Genomic DNA, 19,062 nt, shown 5'->3' with positions numbered 1-19,062 from the left:
CAGGCCCACGGTCGTCATGCACACAGTCCAACGTCCGCACACCTGCCAGGATCTTGCACAGACGGTCACACATGCACATGCGTTCGTGCTGGAGCTCACAGGAACCCCGGGTGCGCCCATCACAGCCAGGGCCTCATGCCCTCCCCCTCTCAACAACGCCCCCCCCCCCCCCCCCCGCGCAGAGCCTTCTCTGCCCCCGCCCCCCTCAGCCCCACAACTGCGGAAGGGGCATTGCATCTGCTCCTGACCCACTCCCCACACAGAGGAGAGACAGACAGACAGCCCCCAGGCCGACTCTATCACAGGGAATCAGCATCCCCACCTCAGAATCAAAGCCCCTCTTCCGACTGTGACCTACCCCTCAGAACCCCCGCTCCCTCCCTGGGAGCTGCTCCAGTGTCCCCACCCACACCGGGTCCCTGCCACCTCCCCAAGGACCAGCTCCTCTGCCTTTCATGGACCGGCCTGGGGTCATACAGCCGCAGGACAGGGGGTGGGGTTATCTGAGGTCGGGTCGCATGCTCCACCCTCGGCCCAGAGCCCAGTGCCCTGCGGCCCCCACCCCTCTTCTCACTGCTTCCCCTTCCTGCTTCTCTGGAGGCCTCCCCTCTCCTCAGGCCTGTCCCCACTTGGGCTCTTGTCTGCCCACTCCCCCACCTGCCACGTCCCCACAGCCAGCCTCCCCCAGCTCCGTGCTCTGCTGTGGCTCGTGGCCTGCCCTCCCTCCTAGGCCTCCCAGCTGCAATCCCTCGCTAGGGCCCCGCGGGCACCCACACAACTCATCCTTCCTCACCTATCCTCCTGGGCCCCCACCCCCTCCCCAGGCCCTGCCGCGCCACCTCACACTCAGCATGACCTCCTCAGGGACCCTAGCACACCGGGCCCTGCGGACCCGACTGTTTTCTTCTTTAAACATTTTAGTTCTCAACTTTGCAGTGTCGCCAGAGCACACCCGCTCAGAGTTGCAGAGCCGTCAGGACAGGCCCTCCTGGGCACAGTGTCAGGGCAGCGGGCAGGCTGACTCCTCAGGACTCCCACCCAGGTGACACCCCCACAGGCAGGGCAGGCCCATTACGGGCTGCGGCTGTCTGGATCCAATAAATGTTTAATTGGGTCCACTTATCATTAATAAGTTATGGGGGTCGGGGGGCGCCCCCCATCACCTCCCAGCAGGCTCAGGCAGTGGGGCAGGAGGAAGCGGCCTCAGCTCCGAGGGGCGTGGAGCAGCACAGGGAGCTGGCGCTGTCACCATAGCAACAGCCCAGCCCAGGCTCCCGCGAGTCTGTCTGGGAATCCCCGCCCCCACCCCCCAGGGGCTGAGTGAACTGGGGCTGGAGGCAAGGGAGGGGCCAGCATGGATACCCCAGCCTGAACTCCCTGCGACCCGCCTCTCCTCCCCCCACCTCATCTGGGCACCCACGCAGGTGCGTCATCAGATCCTGGAGCCAGGCTGCCCCACCTGCGTTCACCCGCCAAGTGATCGCCTCGCCCTACCTCAGCATCTCCTCCAGTGAATGGGGACAATAGAACCCACCCTCCAGGGTTGTTGTGAGGCTAAATGGGCCAATACCTGCAAAGGCTTGGAGAGGCCCAGCACTCCACTCCGTGCCGGGTGGGGGGTCAGCCGCTGCGATGACTAGAGCAGTGAGGGCTGCCAGCATCTGGGCCACCCCTCCGTCCTGGCTCAACACTTCGTCTACTCGTAGGCCCGCTCCCCACTTTCCGTCTCCCGCGGTCTCCTTCTCTCTCCCATTAGCACTTCCTCTCACTTTCAGCCCTGACTTGCCCAAGGCCCTGGGGACCCCCGGCCAAACCCAGGGGCACTTGCCCTGTCTGGCTGGCTGCTCTATCTGGCTTCAATTGGACCTGCCGAGCAAGGTCTCTCCCAGGGTCATGACCCCATGGCCGAGGACTTGGTCACCGCACAGCCTCTCGGGCTCCCTGCCCAGCTGCTCTCTGTCTGTGCCCTGGGGCTCAAGGCTCTCTCTCCCTCTGGTCACCCTGGTCCAGCCGGACACCACCCAAGGTCCTCACCCCTGGGCCAAGGACACCTACTCCTGTATGACCAGTAGGTTCCTCATCCCCCAAGACTTGCACACGCATCATGCAGGCTGCCCCTCCTGAGCGCAGGTGGGGCGCCCGGAGACCTGCCAGCTTCACGGCCCTTGAGCGTCACCTCTGGGGCTCTGCCGTGCTTGGCCTCCTGAAGGAGCCTCACTCCTTCCTGGCCCAAGGCTCCCTCAAAATGTGCGATGCCGGAGGCGGTGGTGGCTTTTTATAGCCTCCGCCGGTTGGAGTGGGTATATTTAACTCTCTCCCCAGACTTGGGTAGGTTGGAGGGTGGAGCGCATGCCCTGAGCCCTGCCTGTGACCAAGAATGTGCTGTGTGTGCGCCTGGGAGGGCTGACGATGGTCATGTGGGGTAGCTGTCCCGAAATGTGTGATGGGGTCAGAGGGCAGGTGTGGGGCCCATGTGGGATCAGAGGGCAGGTGTGGGGCCCATGCGGAAGGCTGTGGGGCGAGCCAACGCATGTGTGAAGGAAAAGAGACACAGCAGGGCTTGGGGCTTGAGGAGAGAAGGCTGAGGACGCCGGGAGAGAGGAAGGTGTTTAAATCCAGCCAGCTCCAGGCCTCTTGTCCACAGCCTGTGAGAGGCTCAGTCCTGGGCCCAAACCCCCAGCCCCGTGCAGACATGCCCCCTCCCACGGCCCATCCCATGTATGGACGGCCCTTTGTGTATTTCCAGGGACCTGCGCCGTGCCTGTGAGCAGGGGGCCCAGGCACTGAAAGCAGAACTGGGAGCAGCCTCCTCTCCCAAGAGGACCCCAGGCCACCCCTTTCCCCTGCCCTCCTGAGGCACTGACAGCTTCCTCTCTTCCCCTCTCACATTAGCTTAATTACAGCAGCCCCCCAGGGAGGCCGGGCCCCAGCCCACAAAGCAGGTCAAGAAGGCCAGGCCCAGCCTGCTCAGTCCAGGAACAGACCCGCCCATCCCTCCTCAGGCAGCTGTCGTTGGTCCTGCTGAGGCCCTCTCCCTGAGCCTCTGGCCGCCCACGCCCTCCGTACACATCTTCTGACCCATCTCTCAACCTTTGGGCTCCAGGACTAAGCCAGTCCCAACTTTGAGGCCAAGATGGGGCCAGGCCAAGATGGGGCCAGGCCAAGATGGGGCCAGGCCCAGGGACTCCGGACCCCACTTTCCTTTTGCCGTCCGCCACTGTGGACTCCCCAGGAAGGACCCAGGTTCCCCCATCCAGCCTCCTGCTGCTCCAGACACAGCTAACATGTCTGATGTACACACCCCAAGAATGATCCCCTGACCACCAAGAGTGCCACCGTCCCTCCAGGCACAGATTGCCAAGCTCAGTCTGTCACCAATTGAGCCCTCACTCACCATCCGGAGGCGTTGGGGGCACTGGCGTGAAGTGGGTCCCAGGTTTGTCTGGAAAAAAACAAATCTCCAAGTCAGGCGCCGCCCCCTCCCCGGCCCGAGCCAGTCCTTCCATAGTCTGTCCCACTGTCCAGCCTGGAAGGGTCACCCCTGCCTGCACACATCCCTTCCCTGGCTCCACTCTGAGCCCTGAAGGTGGACAAAGACGGCAGAAGCCCTGGCTTTTCTCTGCCCCTCCAGCTGCACCATCATGGTCTGACACCTGTCAGGGAGGCCCAGTGGCAGGGGTGTGGGCGGCCACCTATTCCCGAGATGAGCCCCAGGCCCTGCCAAAGCCCCCATGCCCAGCGTAGCCAGCTGTCCCCAACCCCCCAATGAAAGTTGTCTCTGTAGCTCAGGATGAGGGCCGGCCCCTGCCGCCCGCCAGCCCACAGACAGCCTTCGGGGGGCCCAGGCGTCCAGAGAATGACCCATGGTGTTCCCAGAAGATGCAGTGGCCCATCTGAGCCACGTCACAGCTGGTGGCCTCTCTGTGACCCTGCCTGTCCCCTCATCTTTGGTCGCTGAGGCAGGGGACCTCAGCGAGCAGAGGCAGGGTCACCTGGGCCCAGGAGGCTGCCACACCCACAGACGTACAGTTGTTCAGGAAGAGTAGCACCGCGAAGCCGAGCGTGGCGGTGGCCAGGAGGATGAGGCAGACGTTACAGGGGATCATGAAATATCGCACCAGCAGGGAGACCCCGCGCCGCCGCCGGGGGTCCCGCTCCAGCGGCAGTGGAGGCATGGCCCGGGATCCTCAGCCCCCACTCTTGAGGCGTGGGGGTCCTCACGGGGCGCCCTTGGGCCTCTTCGGTGCCACTCGCCCCATTCTTGGACCCCTGGGCCAGCTGACAGCCGCTATATTCTCGAAGTTCAGCTCCAGTCACAGCTGGGGAGGGTGGGGCACCAGGCCCCCTCCACAGCCCTTGAGGCTCATAAAGGGAGGTGTGCAGAATTCTCCTGGAGTAGAAATCCCAAGTTTGGGCTCGGAGGGAGGCGGACGAGGAACCGAGGGCCAGCACCACCCCTGCCGTCCACACCGGCCAGGGCCTGGGCCGGAGGCGCCAGCAGCTCTCCGCGGGGCTCCCGCTGGGCTCGGGCTTCCCAGAGCCAGCCTCGGGGAGTCCCGCAGCCCCGGATCCTGCCCGCGCGGCTGCCCAGAAGAAGCCGGTCGGAGTGGGAAGGGCGGCAAGCGGCCCCTCGCCCGGGACTCGGCGGGTCCCGGCTGCTCGGTCCCCGGCAGAGGCGGGAGCGGCGACGGCTGCGAGCGGGAGGGGCGAGCGCGCCTCCGGAGAGAGAGAAGAAAGAGCCGGCCGCGGAGGGCCGCGCCCGCTCCCCGCGCCCAGGCCGGGGCCGAGGCGGTGAGTGAGGGGCGAGGGGCGCCGCGGAGGGAGGGCGGGGAGCAGAGACAAAGGAAGACGCCTCCGGGGACCCCAGCGTCCGCGGGGAGTCGCGGCTCGCGCCGCAAGGAGGATCGGGCGGATGAGGACGGGAGGGCGACGGCACAAAAGAGAGCGCAGGGGCTGCGGGCGCTGGGGGCCGGCTGGGGGGACCGGGGAGGGCGCAGAGGTGGGCGCTGGGGCTGGGGAGGGCGCAGGTCGGGATGGGGGCCGGGGTCGGGGATGAGGGGGAGCGGAGGCTGGCGCTGGAGAGAAGGCAGGTGTGAGGGCGGGGTGGGGGTCTGCGGAGTGGGGGCGAGCAGGTGGGCGGGACAGGGTCCCCTCCCGCTCCCACCCGGCTGGGCTGGGCTGGGCTGGGCTGTGCGTGTGAGCGGCGGCGCGGCGGAGTGTCCGAGGGTCTGTTTGTGTCCCCGCAGGGGGGATCGGCCTGCACGAAGGACCCGGTTCTGGGCTGCGGTCTGCGTGTTACCGCGTGTGCGTGTCAATGTCTCTGCTCCTGCTGGCGCGACCCAGGCACTGTGGGGGTAGCGTCTCCAGGTACATACACACAGGTGGGGAGTGGGCTGGGCTCAATTCACAGGGTGCGCCACCCCACCCTAGGAACTGACAGCAGCACCTCAAACCATCCGCGCACCCCCAACTCGCGTCCGCGAGGTGACAGGATCATGCAAATGAGTCCCATGTAAATGAGCGTTATGCAAATAGTCGCGGGGCTCCAGGCCCAGACCGCAAGCCTGGAGCGCCCCCCAGAGGCCTTCCGGGAACGTCGAGACCCTGACGTCACAGCGGGCCAGGGCGCGCGGCCCACCTGGGACTCCCGTCCTCCCCCGTCACGTGTGCAGCTGCCTCACAAACACGTCCCTGGGGTCCTCCCACACACACCTCGCTCACTCCCTGCCCGTCGGGTGGGCTCTCCCCCGCCCTTCCTTGGCTGGGACAACCACCTGCCAGCCAGCACCCAGTTCTTCAGGTCCATCTCCTTGGACTCCTTTCAGTTCTGCGCCCAGGCACACTAGTACCAAACCCCAGCAGGGTCAGCCCACCCTGTCCGGGTCCTCCATCACCCACAGCGGAGGTCTTCAAACCTCTTGGAGCCCTGGAACCTGAGGGTCTACTGAAACCTTGCAGGAAAAGTCAATACACAAAGTGCTCCCCCCTAACCCTGGGCCGCAACGGACCCAGAGTAGCAATCTGTCAGGCCTCCTGGAGACCCGGCCCCTGGCTGGCCTCACTCTCTCCTCAGGGGAGCCTCCCACCCCCTCACCTCACCTCACCTCACCACACCCTGGCACTGCCCACACCACACTGAAAGTGGCGATGCCCCGGACTTGGAGCACCCAGGGCAGGGTCTGACTTTTTATCTCCTCCGGGCAGAGCTTGGCCCACAGCCCAGAACTTGGTGTGGTGAGCCCAGGCAGTGACACACTTCCCATTTACTTCTCACTGCAGCCCCCAGGACTGCAGTTTGAATCCCTTGACTCAGGGAGGGGCCCATAGACAGTGCCAGGGTTTAAAGCACAGACGTACGCACTGGGCACACGCCCGCACAGGAGCCCTGTCTGCTGTCACTGCAGCTTGGGACATCATGGGTGGGCCCTGCTGGGGGAGGGGAGGCAAGGGGACCAGAGTGTGGGAGGGGCAAGCCCTGGGATCAGGGGGAGCCCGTGCTGGCAGGGCAGGCCTCCCCCAGGCAGAGACCCTGGACTCTGCCGGCAAATGGGCTGGCCTTAGGGCTCACGTGGTGGTGGTGGCGGCGGCGGTGCTCAAGGCCTGTCAGGTCTGGCCTGGGGAAAGGGGACCCGCATGCAGCCCGGTCCCTCCCAGCCCCAGCCCGAGCCTGAGCCCCCACAGGGCTTGGATGCCTTCAGAGAGACAAAGGGCCATTGAGGCCTCAGAGCCGGCTGGGGGAGGGGAGCTCAGGCTACCCGGGCTATTTTGGGATCTTCAGACTCAAAATCATTCAGCCCTGACCAGGCCACAGCAGGCTCAGACCCCAGGAACAGAGGGTGCTCCGAGCCAAGAATCGGCCCCCCTCTGGGCTTACACACAGCAACATGCTACCGCTCACATGTGTACACACACACTCGATGTCCCAGGTCTCACGTACGCAGATACATGTACACCCACTCACTAAAGTCTGCACAGGCACTGGGTGTCACACGCTCACCTGCGTGCATACACACTGCACGCCCTCATGCAATGCAAAACTTGCCCCTCAGTCACACAATACACTGGGTGTGCCCCCAAGCACACGGTGTGGTTGCGCCCCTCCAGGTGCTTCCCTGAGAAGGAAGATGGGGAATGGAGTCTAGAGAGGATGGGAAGTCCTACCTACAGGACCCCCCCCCCCGCCGACCCCTTTCTTACGCAGATGACCCCTCCCTCACACCGGAGGGGCCGGGCCCAGCTCCCCCCGAAAGGAGGGGGTGGGGGTGGGGCGGCACCGCCCTCCCGGCGGCGAGCACACACCGCGCGTGCGCACACACCTTTAATGTCGGGCCTCTCGGCCGGCGGCGCCTCGGCTGGTCCCGCGGAGCGCGGGGTCCGCCTCTCCCCACCGCCGGGACCTCGAGGGTACCCCGCTTGTGTGTGAAGCGCATCGAACAGTCGAGCGCCGGCCGCCAGGCGGCCCGGAGTCACAGGTGTCTGGCCGTCCCGGTGGGGGAGGGGAAGAGGACGGGGCAGGGCGGCCCCTTCCCCCAGCCCCGGCCTCCTGGTGTCTGGTCTCAGGCTACGGCCGTCCCCTCCCCCTCGGCCTCAGCAGACAATGGGCGTTTCACGGCGGGACGTCGCTGCTGGACCCGGGCCCGCCGCTGGGAAGGAGCCGGCGTCCAGCCCGGGCCCCGATCGCCGCCTCAGGTGAGGCCGAGGCCGGGAGGCGCCCAGGTTTGAGTCCGCTGGCTGTGTGCCCACCCACCAGCCCCCGGGCAGGGCCCACACTCTGCCGGTTAGCCGGCGCCGCCGGGCGGTGGGACTGAGTGAGAGTTTGGGGAAGGGGCTCAGCAGGACCAGCTCGCAGGGTGGCGACCGCTGGCTGCTTGGACGGCAGCTGCGGCCGCTGACCCCTGGCTCCCCTCCTCTCTCATTACTCAGCCTTCATCCTGCCCGGGGCCCAGCCTCCCTCAGCAGCCCGTCTGCGCTCCTGCGGGGGTAGGCTCAGTGCAGGAGGTGTGTCCCGAGTCGGGTCGGCTCTCTGCACCCTGGGAGGTTACCCTGGACAGAGGGTGCACTAGAGATCGGAGGGTCGGGGGAGGCGGGGTTATCTGTCCAGAAACCCGAAGGATGGGGAGAGGGGTTTGCACCTCCGGACAGAGGCAACTACAGAGGCCCAGGTGAGAACGGGCTCAGGAGGCTGCAGGAGGCCAGGAGGGGCCAGCCTGGTGAGGCCTCAGGCCGACAGGGGCCATGGGCGGGTCCTCCGGCCTGGGGAACGCTGGGAGGAGGGAGCCCAGTCCAGGACCTGGACACCTGCCAAGACATAGGCTGAAGCCACCAGGGGGCGCCAGACGCACAGAGGAGGGGGACGGTAGGCACCTGCAGAAAAGGGGGACGCGGTGGAGCTGATCCATGCCTTCGGTCCCTCCCCTCCAGGACAGCCCCAAATCCACCTCTTTCGGCCAGGCCCTGCCCATCTCCGGGAGGAAAGAGAAAGCTGGAAGAGCCAGGGTGGCACCCACGTGTGGTCAGTGCCTGGTGAGTGGAGACCCTGTGTCCCGCTGAGGGCCACGCCAGGCAGTGAGGGATGCACAGTCCAGCACAACGGTCTGAGCTGGGGGACAGTGCTTCCTGGAAGTATTGACCAGCTGGATGTCAGGATGAAGAGGAGTGACAAACAGACACACCTACTGGAACCAGAAAGGCAGGGGACAAAAGGGCAGAGAGACCGGCCAGACAGGAGAGAGCCGCAAAGACGGAAGACCAGACGCAGGACAGGAGATTGCAGAGGCAGCCAGGGTGCAGGCGGAGTTTCTCCCATGGGGGAGGGTGACCGGGACCAGCAGCAAAGGCGCAGCGTCAGGTGGGAAGGCTCCTGCTCAGAGGGGAGGGTCCCCCTCTTCCAGCCAGTAGGCTGTAGCTCTTGAGTGCAGGTTTCCAGCTCTCTGGCTCGCACCACGCCCGCAGCTGCCTTCTCCCACCCCTCAGCCAAGCTACAGGGACTGCCTGCTGTTCCCTGCATCTGAAACCTTGTTGTGCTGTCTTTCCTGCCCGGAATACCCTTCCCCCTTGGCCTTCGCTCCTCCACACACAGCTACACCTGGCCTCCTTGGAAAGCCCGTCCAGAACCTCGAAGGGCCCTGTGCAGGTGGCAGTGGCAGGCCTTCCAGCGGCCCTGTGAGGATCTGCTGCTGGGCCGTGAGCGGACGGGTGGCTGAGGAAGGAACCCACGGATGGATTCACAAATGGACCCTAGCGACCCTCACCGCCTCCCCTCCAGGGAGAGAAGTGGACGCACATTGCTCCCCACTGGTGGGTCAGGGACAGGCCACAGTCTGGCCCAGATGCTGTGCTCTTATTTCGCCCTAGTGTACACGGGAAGCCCGCATCTGTGGCTGGAGGGACAGACTGCCTGCTTCTGCCGGGGCCAGCGCGGGGCGGCCCAGAGGCAGCTGCCGGTGGGAGGGGCAGGGAAGCTTCAGGCCCACCTCAGGCCAGAGGCAGACAGCCTCTCCTGACTTGCCACACCTAACCCCTAATGGTGCCAGACTCAGGGTCCAGCAGGCACGAGATGGGACAGGGAATCCGAGTGGCCCCAGCGACTCTTCCTGTCCCTACCACAGTCCTTCCATCTCTGGCATCGAGAAACCCAGAGGCAGAGCCCACAGGAGGCGGGGCCCAGACCTCGGCCGGGTACGGGGAGTGGGAGGAGGGCATAGCTGGACACTGGGGCAGCAGGCAGGAGACGGGAGCCACATGAGGGCAGGCCCCTGGGACACAAGCCAAGGTTGCCTGCTACCAGCCCGCTGGCAGAGCGCCTGCAGGGTCCCCTCCCCCGGCTGATACAAGGGTGGCAGGAACCACAGCCCAGCTGGGGTTTCAATCAGAATCGTGTGCCGGTTGGTACACCTGAGGCTGCAGGCACACGTGCAGGCCACACCGCTGGAAACAGCAGGCTGCCTGGGAGGACAGAGAGCGTGCCCCTCCCATGCCTCTGTGCCCTGGTGGGGAGGGGAGTGGGGAGGGGCCATCTTGCCCTTCCCAGGTCCAGCCGTAGGCAGCCCCTGGCAGGGGGCCTTCCTCAGAGGAAGTTCTCAGGATCTGCTCTGGGGGGAGAGGCCCCTTCTAGGGGAGCTTCCCTCCCCACTGGAAACTCCACCAGAGGCCTAGGTCGCCCCTGCCCGGCTCCCAGCCACAGCCTGGGACTGGAACGTGATCCCTCCTGAGCCCCAGTGTAGCCCGTGGGGGCAACAGGGCCCTCTCATGAGCTGCATCAATGTCATCAGGGTAACTGTCACTAGGGCGCTGTCTCATTTCTGAGATCCCTTTTTCTCTTCAATGAGAGGTGGGCACTCTCTGGGACTCTGGGGGGTCAAGGGTTACCGGGGCTATTTCAGTGATTGTGCCTGCAGCCCCCAGCCCGGCTGGGCCTTGGGGGCCTGCGTGGGGAGCCATGGTTCCCCTATCTCAATGGTGAGGGGGGGCTGGGGCCAGCAGAACAGGACAGGAAAGGGGGCCCATTTTTCATCCCCCCCCGCCGCCCCAGGCCTCTAGACAAGGGTAGCACTCGCGGGGGGGGGGGGGGGCAGTTGGCCTGGAGCCCGCAGGTGGAGGCAAAGGACTGGGGCGGGTGCGGGGGCAGGAGAGAGGCCTGTTTCTGCGGCTGTTTTCCACCTTCCTGTGGTGATAGGGGTGGGGGCAGGCTTTGCTTCTCAGGGGGCCGGGGGGAATTAACCCTTTAGGAAGGAAGCAAAGCAGGCTGGAGGAGGCTGTGCCGGCCTGACTGTAGCAGGGTGAGGGTGAGAGTGACCTCTGGCTAGATCCATGGCCCTGAAGTCTGGGCCCACTCCCCTGCTCACCTTACCTGGCAGCCCCATGCCACCCACTACACTCCCCCCACCTCAGCCTGTAGGATTGGTGTGGCAGGGGTTTGTAGCCCCACACCTGGGTCAGCTATCCCTGACCAGGTGAATCTAATTTCTCCTCTGTGCACATGGGTCCCAGCACCCCCAGAGATGCTGTAAGGGAACAGGCAGGCCCCACCGGAATCCACTCTGTTCAGCACCCTGGGGGAGGCCAGTATAGACAGCAGGAGAGGGGAGGACAGTTCCAAAACAACTTTTTTTTGCATTTCCAATCTGCAGGGGAGAATGGAGGCCAGCGCTGTTCTCTGGGTGTGGAGCAGGGGGATGGAGTGGGGTCTGGAAAAAGCCAAGAGCTGTTTCCACTAGCTCAGTCCGGCACAGTGAAGGGACACGATCCAAAGGCCTTTGGTTTCAGGAGCAGCCCCCCACCCAAGCCCCCGGGGCTGCCCCAGGGAGGACGCCAGCCAGCCCACCGTGGGCCCAGGGGAAGTCAAAGCCGGCACAGGTCCATTCTAGCGCTGACTATCTACCACGGACCCCCAGGTGGGGAGAGGACAGGCAGCGGGGGTTCACGCCCCACCTGAGCTGATGCCCCACCCCTGGCTGCTGGAAGGAAGGAGAAAGCCTGGGCGGGCAGCCTCCAGCCTGGGCCTGCCTCCTCTCCGAGGACCTGCCTGGGGGAGGGGCCGAGAGGGCGCTAGGCGGGTCTGGAGGGGTGGGGTGAGAACCTACAGTCTGGAAGAGGGAAACAGGGACAGGAAGCAGCCACCTCCCACCTCAGGGAGGAATGTGGCGGGAGTGGGAGGCTCAGAGGACTTGGGGTACAGCAGCTAAGTGCCAGACAGCAGAGGGGGCCCGCCCCGGAAACTCCCCCTGGACTTCCACCGGCCCCCGCTCTGCTTCAGGGACAGCCAGTCCCTGTCTGGGGGTGTCTGCAGCCCACATCCAGCTCCGAGGCCACAGGGCCTGCACCAGTGCTGGGCCGGCGGCCCAGGACCCAGCACCTCTCCAGCCTGAGCTATATAGGACTGCCTTCCCAAAGGCCCTAGAAGGCTGGCCTGGCAGGGAGGAAGGGAGGGAGGGTGCTCACTGGAATCAGGCTGGCCAGGCTAGGCCACGGCCGCCAGGACCCCGGGCTTCAGGGCTGGGCAGGGCTGAGCTGGGCCAGAGCCAGACTCACCGACCCTGTCCCTGTGCCAGACCTGGAGAGGGCAGACAACACTTCCTTTCTCTGCTCCTGGCTCCTAGTGGGCAGGGAAAGGCCTGGGAAAGGGCCCCAGGCCTGCGTCCCTCTCAGGGGCTTCAGGGGGCCCCAGGCCCAGTCTTCATGAGGTGGGGGAGGGGAGGGTGGTGGGAGTGTATGGGTGCTGCCCAGACCAGGGCAAAGTGGCTGAAGGCTGGAGGAGATGCCTGCTCAGCTGCCAGCATGGGCAGGCTCATGGTGCGTGGGCGGCTGGCACTGGAAAAGGCCAGGCCACTTCCCTGACAAGGCAGGGGACGAGGGGCTCCTTCCTGAAGAGGCTGCTCGCTCTGCAGCAGAGCAGCGGCCTCCCTCACCCACAGGTAGTGCAGAGGGAGGGACACATACCTGTCTCAGTTATGCTCGGAATGTGGCTCCCCAGGCGGAGGACAGGGGAGGAGCTTCCTGGGGGCTGGAGGCTGGGGAAGCGGCCCAGAGCCAGGAAGACCCTGCAGGCCCTGGGGGAGAAACTGAGGAAGGCAGTCCCAGTAGAGCTGGGGCCCAGGTGGGGATGAGCTGGGGGCATCCAGGGAGGTGGACCTGGCAGGATGTGCCCCTGACCTTGGCGGCTGTGGGCCTTTTGGGGGCCGGGGAGAGGTGTGTTAGAGACAGGGGTCTTGGGTGGTCTTGGGGTGACCTCCACAAATCAGTGGCTGCCCAGCCTTCACTCTGGGCCCTGTGGGGCAGGGGCAGCTGTGGGCTCCCAGGAACAGAACAGGGTCAGAATCAGACAGGGAGGGGTCATCTTAGTTCAAGCCCTGCCCATCCCTAACCCTAACTCCTCACTAGGGTGAGGCCTTGGCTCCCTGGAGAGCCTGGACTGGGGTCTGAGGTCCGCATCTCCCTCCTCCCAGCCGCATCCTGCTGGGGAAGGTGGGGAGACGACTGTCTCTTCCTCAAGCCTGGCCCCAGCTCCAGGGGGCCTTTTTCCTCAGGCCTTCGGGAGGCTCCAGGGGGAGGCACCCCCATCTAACTGGGGTCCCTGGGATGCACCCACCCTGCCCGCAGCCCCTGCCCCTCAAGGCGCCCCGGTTTGCTTCCAAAGAAGGGATCCGTGTCATGGGCTCAAAACTTCCAGGGCTCCCCGGCCCCTTACAGTGGACCCCAAGCTTCTCACTCTGGGCCCCGCCCCTCCCTGGGGGCTTCCCCTCCACCCTGGCTCTACCACAAGGCTCCAGGCTCCAGTCGAGGCTCCTTCCTTTCCTTTCCTCTCCACGAACCTCCTTCCCCAAGACCCTCCTCCTGACAGGCCCACCCCAGAAGAGTCTGGTGGCCTCGGCCCCTTCTGGGTGCTCATCCCATCGCTACACACTGGCCTGTGGGTCCCAGCACCACTCTCCCCCCACCGGCCCCACTGGAGCTGGGGGCCTAGCCTGGTCCCCATCCTGGGCAGCCAGCATACAGTAGGTGGAGTCTCGCTGGGAGCTCTCCCTGGGGGCCCTCCTTCCCAGGTGTCCCTCTGCCCAGCCTGATGTATCCGGAACCAGGGCCCGGCCTGGGTAGAGCAGGATCTGGCAAGACGGCAAATCTTGTTCTGCCCGGGGTGGCCCTCCTGCCTCATGCCCTCTGACCCCACAGAAGGCCTCAGTTACTGAGTCGTGGACCCTCAGGCTGGACCCGTCTAGCTGCAGAGTTGATGATGCGCCTTCTTGATCTTGCAGAAACAGGGACCTGACGCCTCTCCTTAGCCCCCAACTCATCTTTCAGAACTGGGCATCACACGCCACAGCCGGCCCCATCTCCATGCCACCCTCCCATCTTTTCCCTAGACCACGAGCTTCCAGAGCAGGGCCAGGGGCTCCAGTCCTCGCCTGGTGGGAGGGCCATGCTGGGACCTCCTCAGCTAAGCTGGTGATGCAAGGGACCAGGGACACAGCCCCACTAGCCTCTCTGTATGATGTTGCAGGCCGGGACCCCGGACACAGCCCCAGGAGCAACGGACTACAGGCTGAGCAGGATGCTACCGGGCTCCCCACTTCAGGCCCTACCCCTCGCCCTGCACAGTCCACCCCAGGCCAGATGGGTCCACCACCCAGGACCCCGCAAGAGCCAAGTCAGCATCACAGCAGTAAGTTGGGTAGAAGATGGAACTTCCCTGCTGGCCAACAGAGCAAATCAGAGGGACAGGGTCACCTTCCCAGGACAGAAAGTCAAGGACCCTTCCCACTGCCCCGGGAGGAAGCGTTCTCTCCTCTCTCCGCCCTCCCCGGTACATCCCTTCCCAGGCAGCCATGAGGGGACAGACAGGATGTGAGGGCGACGGGCAGTTCCTACGTTGTTCTCCCTGCTACATTCCGCAGCCAAGGATCTCAGCCCCCAGCTGGGATTCTCCTGGGTTGAGGTGGGCGGGTGAGCCCTGGTCATGTGATTCCTGCTCACCTCTCAGAGGCTGGGGTGGGGGAGGGATGCTCTTGGGCCATTCAGAACGGACACGTGGGGAGAGCGGACAAGGAAAGGTTCTGTACCTCTGTGAGGGGATCCCACACCCACTCAAACTCCTGGAAGCAGCCCACTCCACATAACTGCCCCTCCCAGAAACGACAGGCCTCTTGGAACACATGGCGAGGTAGCCCCACCTCCAGCACAACCCTTAAGCCCCACCCCAACGGGTTTGCTCAACATCTGGGCCCTGTCTAAACAGATGTTTGGGCTTCTGCAGAACACAAACAACTGATGTTCATTCACCTGGTCCCAGCCTCTCTCCTAGAACAGGGAACTCCGGGAAGGGGCATGCAGCACTACGGAGGGGGAGGGGAGGAAAGAGGAGGCCGGTCCCTTTGCAGGGCTGGACTCGCTTGGCTCCAAGGCCAAGAATGGCGGCACCTCCAGGGCCAGGGTGGGGAGCGCTGCTTAGGTCAGAGACTGGAGCTGAGATGGCTGGGAAGCCAGGGAGCCGGGACTCAGAACAGGAGGTTGGACCACAAGATGCCAAGTGCGCTCGCCTGCAGCAAACTCTCTCCTGCCCCCCAGGCGCCGCCTCTGCTCTGTGCCCCGTCACGCACCTTCCACGCAGTGTTCCACCTCCTCCAGGTTCCGCAGGGTGATGCGCATGAGGCTGGAGTTGAGCATCAGCTCGTTCTTGTGGGCCGGCCACAGGTACGGCGGGGCAGGGTTCACGAAGAAGATCCTGGTGTCCCCGGTGGACACCTGGTTGTCACAGATGAGGGGGTCTCCGAAGCCGCCAATCACCACCTTGTTGCCTCCGTCCAGCAGGCTCTCCTGGGCCACCACATCTTTGCCCTTCAAGTACCGCCAGACCCGAACCTGGGGTGGACGTGGGGGGTGCACAGGTGTCAGGGATCCTCTTCCCACTGGGGAGGGGTGGCCGCAGAGGCCAGAGGCAAACACCAGACTGGCACCTGGGCTTTTTCCTCTCTTCCCACCTCACTTGCTCAGGCCAGATGTCCAGAGTAGATAGACCCAAACCCTGGGCAGATGTGTGGAGATCTTTGGGTCAGCCCCCCAGGAGGAAGCTGCAGGGAAGCACACACACGATGGATGCCACTGCCCACCCATGTGTGTCACACACTAGGACACCTGGCCTGCAAACACACCCCTTTCCTCAAGAAGCAGCCCCCCAACCGCCAGGTCTAAGTGACCCCAGCCACCCCAATTCCAATAATGTCCATCTCGGCTCAGGCTGCTTACGGGAAGGGGACCCAGCCGGCCTGGGGTGCCTGCCTTCCATGCCCCCCTCTCCCTATCGGCCCACCCACTGCTCCGGCCCACCCCTGGGCAGAGCCAGGAGCAGCTAAGGTGGATGATGAAGTTCCAGGGTGATGAGCTCTGAGCTCAGGGCTCCGGGCCAGCTTGGCTCCGTGCAGCCCTGTGGGTGGGCGAAGACACCATGCCCCCCAGCAGGTGAAACGCCCTCCTCCTGCAAGGCTCCTACAGTGAGTGCGGTCGAGGCAGCCTGTGAACCTCAAAATCAGGCCTGGGCAGCACAGGGCAGCCCCGCCCTCCCCACTCTGCTCTTGGGGCCCTGAGGGTACCTGCTCTGACAAACCAGGCCCTGGGACGCCCACGGCCTGCTGGGGGTGGGGGGAGGAGGGTCGCAGGGGCTGCAGTCGGAACAGGCGGCCCTAAAGGAAAAGGTCCATAGGGATACGTGCCCATGCATGCTGCGCCTCGGAAGACACCCCTTTCCTCGGGAGCGCTGGGGGGCCAGGACTTCCAGAATGGGGAATGAAAGACAATGGTGGCCCGTCCACCTGCCTGCCCCTGCTGGGAGCCTCGGGTCTGAGAAATCTGCAGGGACTCCCTCCACCCTCCAGTGGCTCAGGGGAGGTGGGGGAGCCTTGGCCAACTCCCCACCCCCGCCGCCAGACACACAGTAGGCTCTAGAAGGACAACAACTAGCAGGGGAGGGCTGGGTGGCTTTCATCGCCTCCCCCCACCCCAGCCACACCCAGGAGCAGCGGGGAGGAAGTCGGGAAAATCCTGCAGGGACTTGGCAAAGTGCCCTGGCGGTGGTGGAGGGGAGGGGGCCCGGCGGGGGATCCCAGCTGTAGCCCGCACAGGCCAGGCTGAAAGAAGCTGCCACCCCTCCCCATCTCCAAGGAAGAGGAATGATCCGATTTCTGGTCCGGGAGGTGGTTTTAGGGGCCAGAGGGGGGCAGGGCCCTGGGTCCCTTGAGCCCTCCCTAGGAACAGATTGTGGGAAAAACCCCACCAGACCTATCCCAGGGGGCTCCCAGATCCAACTGAAGGAGAGGCCGGGGAAGTCCCCCCTCCTTGTGGCCGGAGGAGATCAGGTCTCTCCGGAGCAGGATGGGGCACCTGCCCTGCACCCCGACACTTGAGGCTCAGCAACGGCCCCGCCCACTTCTCTGCTCCGGCCCCCACACCCATCACTGCAGCATGCCCCACCAGGAGCCCTGGGGTTGGGAGATAAGATGTGCAGCCCTCCACTCTCTCCTGACCACCCCTTCTCGCCTCTGGGGGGAGGGGGGCGACAGCACTGACCACAGGCCAAAACCCCACCTCCACCGCAAGCAGAGAGCGTCCCCTGCCCTCGCCCCTGTTCCTTTTCTTTGGCCGGTGGGTAGGGGGTGCGGTAGCCGAACGTTCTCCCTGGGGGGAGGCGCACTTGTTTCCAGTAAGGGAGTGGGCTTGGGTTGAAGGGGCAGACACGATCAGGTCTCCGGGGCCTGGGCACCGCGAGGCGGGATGGCAGCGGCACCGCAAGAACTTTCCCTCCAGCGCTCGCGAGTTTTCCCAGACCCGGCGCCCCACGCGGGGGTCGGCGGTCGCCAAGGGAGCGGGCGCGGGTGCTGCGGAGCGTCTGGGGCTCGTTCCCACGGCCCGGGGCGGGGGTCTCAGCGGGGCGGCCGGCGTCGCGATGGGAGGACCTCCGGGCGAGGGGGCCGGGATTGCGGGGGAGAGGCCCCAACCCAGGCTTCCAGGACGGCCCGAAGGGGGCTCAGGGTCCCGGGGGTCGCGCGGGGGCCCACCTTGCACGAGTACGTGTGCTGCACCGGGTCCACGTTGAGGATCTCCTCCACGGTGCCGGTGAGCACCACGTTCGCCTCCTCCTCCCGCCTCTCCAGCGCGCGTTCGGGGCACGTCCCGTCGGCGCCGGGTAGGGCGCGCGCCGCCACCACCAGGAGCAGCAGCAGTGGCTGCAGGGGAGCCTGGCCGGACGGCCGCAGGCTGGCCATGGCGCGGGCGGAGGACGGCGGAAAGCGGCCGGAGCAAGCTCACGGGCCGGGCCGCGCCAGGGACTGGACTGGACAGGACGGGACGCAGCTCCTGGGAGGCGGCGGGAGCGCGGGCGGCGCGGGGGCGGGACGGGGGCGGGACCGGGGGCAGCACCACCCCCTTCCCGCCTCCCCCCCCCCCCCCCCACCGCCTCCCGGCCCGCCCGCGCCCGCCCCCGCCCCCGGCCCGCCCGGCGCCCTGCGACCCGCGGCGGCCGCGAACAAAGCGCCGGGACGGCGGCGCCGGGCGGAGGCCTGGCTGGGGGAGGGAGAGGGCCAGTCTGGGTCGGTACAGTGTGGGTGATGGGCCGGGCCCGGCCGAGGGGCGGGGGCGGGGCGGGATCGAGGGTGCTCTCCCTGCTGCGGCGCAACCCCCACGGACGCCCCTCCCCCGCCTGCGCGGACGTTCCCCACCCCCGCCAGGAAATGCGGCTGAAATCGGGTTAATGCATAATCTGGAAGCGACGTGACGGGACTTCCAAGGGGCTCCAGGCTGCGCCGGGGCTGGGGCGGCGGGGGCTCCCCGGCCGCGGGGAGGGGCTGCCAGATCCGGGGCCCCGCCGCCCCTCGAGCCCTGCAGGGCTGCGCCCCTCCCCCGTCAGGTCCCTCCTGCCGGGGGACCCCAGCCCCTCGCTGGAACTGGGGACGGAAGCTCGGCCGGCCCGGGACCCCCGGCCTGCCGGGACCAATGCGGGCCGGGGGCTGCGGCGATTGGTCGCAACGGAGCGCAGACCCGCCCACCTCCCGGTCCCGGGTCAGCTCCGGACCCTCTGCAGGGCTGCGGGCTCCCCCTGCTGTCCGAGGCGGCGATCGCGTCTGCGGTGGACGGCCAGCCACGCCCCCTCCCCAGCTCCCCCAAGGCGCTTCTCCAGACATTCCCGCAGGGTCCAGGGCGGTAAACCGAGATCCAGAGGGTCCAGATTAGACGCCGACCTAGCTGAAGATGGTGGGGGTGGGGAGGGAGAGGAGATCCCTCTGTGCCTCCAGGGCCGGGCCTGCCGCACATCCCCGCACCCAAGCCAGCCCCAGACCTGTGAGCCGGAGGCAATGAAGGGTGAGCAGCAGCGGAGGCCCCTCGGGAGGGCCCTACGTCGCCTAGACCCGGGTGGGGGGGGGTTCAAGAAAGGAGGGGGTGTGCTTACACTTGTTAAGTTACAGGATGACAAAGAGGTGAGGTTGGGGGCCCAGGAAATGAGGTTGGAGCCAGGAGCCCTCCCCCACACACACCTGCATGTCTACACATATCTGCCACAGGCAAGCCAGACCTGGGGGG

The 19,062-nt window shown here is 65.8% G+C and overlaps 1 protein-coding gene across 1 annotated transcript in view; it reads right to left on the bottom strand.

The window, feature by feature from the left end:
* AGRN (agrin) overlaps positions 1-17,750 on the bottom strand; it is a gene marked incomplete at its 5' end in the record, with an annotated part of 32,637 nt that extends 14,887 nt beyond the window's left edge. Inside the window, 3 exons of the mRNA XM_079728364.1 lie at positions 3,395-3,442; positions 15,093-15,354; positions 17,544-17,750. Of these exons, the coding sequence (XP_079584490.1) occupies positions 3,395-3,442; positions 15,093-15,354; positions 17,544-17,750 (517 nt within the window). The remainder of the gene's footprint in view (positions 1-3,394; positions 3,443-15,092; positions 15,355-17,543) is intronic.
* Between the last annotated feature and the right edge of the window lie 1,312 nt (positions 17,751-19,062).

Source organism: Hyperoodon ampullatus (assembly GCF_949752795.1).
Source record: "Hyperoodon ampullatus genome assembly, chromosome: 2".
Lineage (NCBI taxonomy): Eukaryota > Metazoa > Chordata > Mammalia > Artiodactyla > Ziphiidae > Hyperoodon > Hyperoodon ampullatus.
Note: the sequence above shows the minus strand (reverse complement) of the source record. Positions and strands in the feature narration are given on the sequence as shown.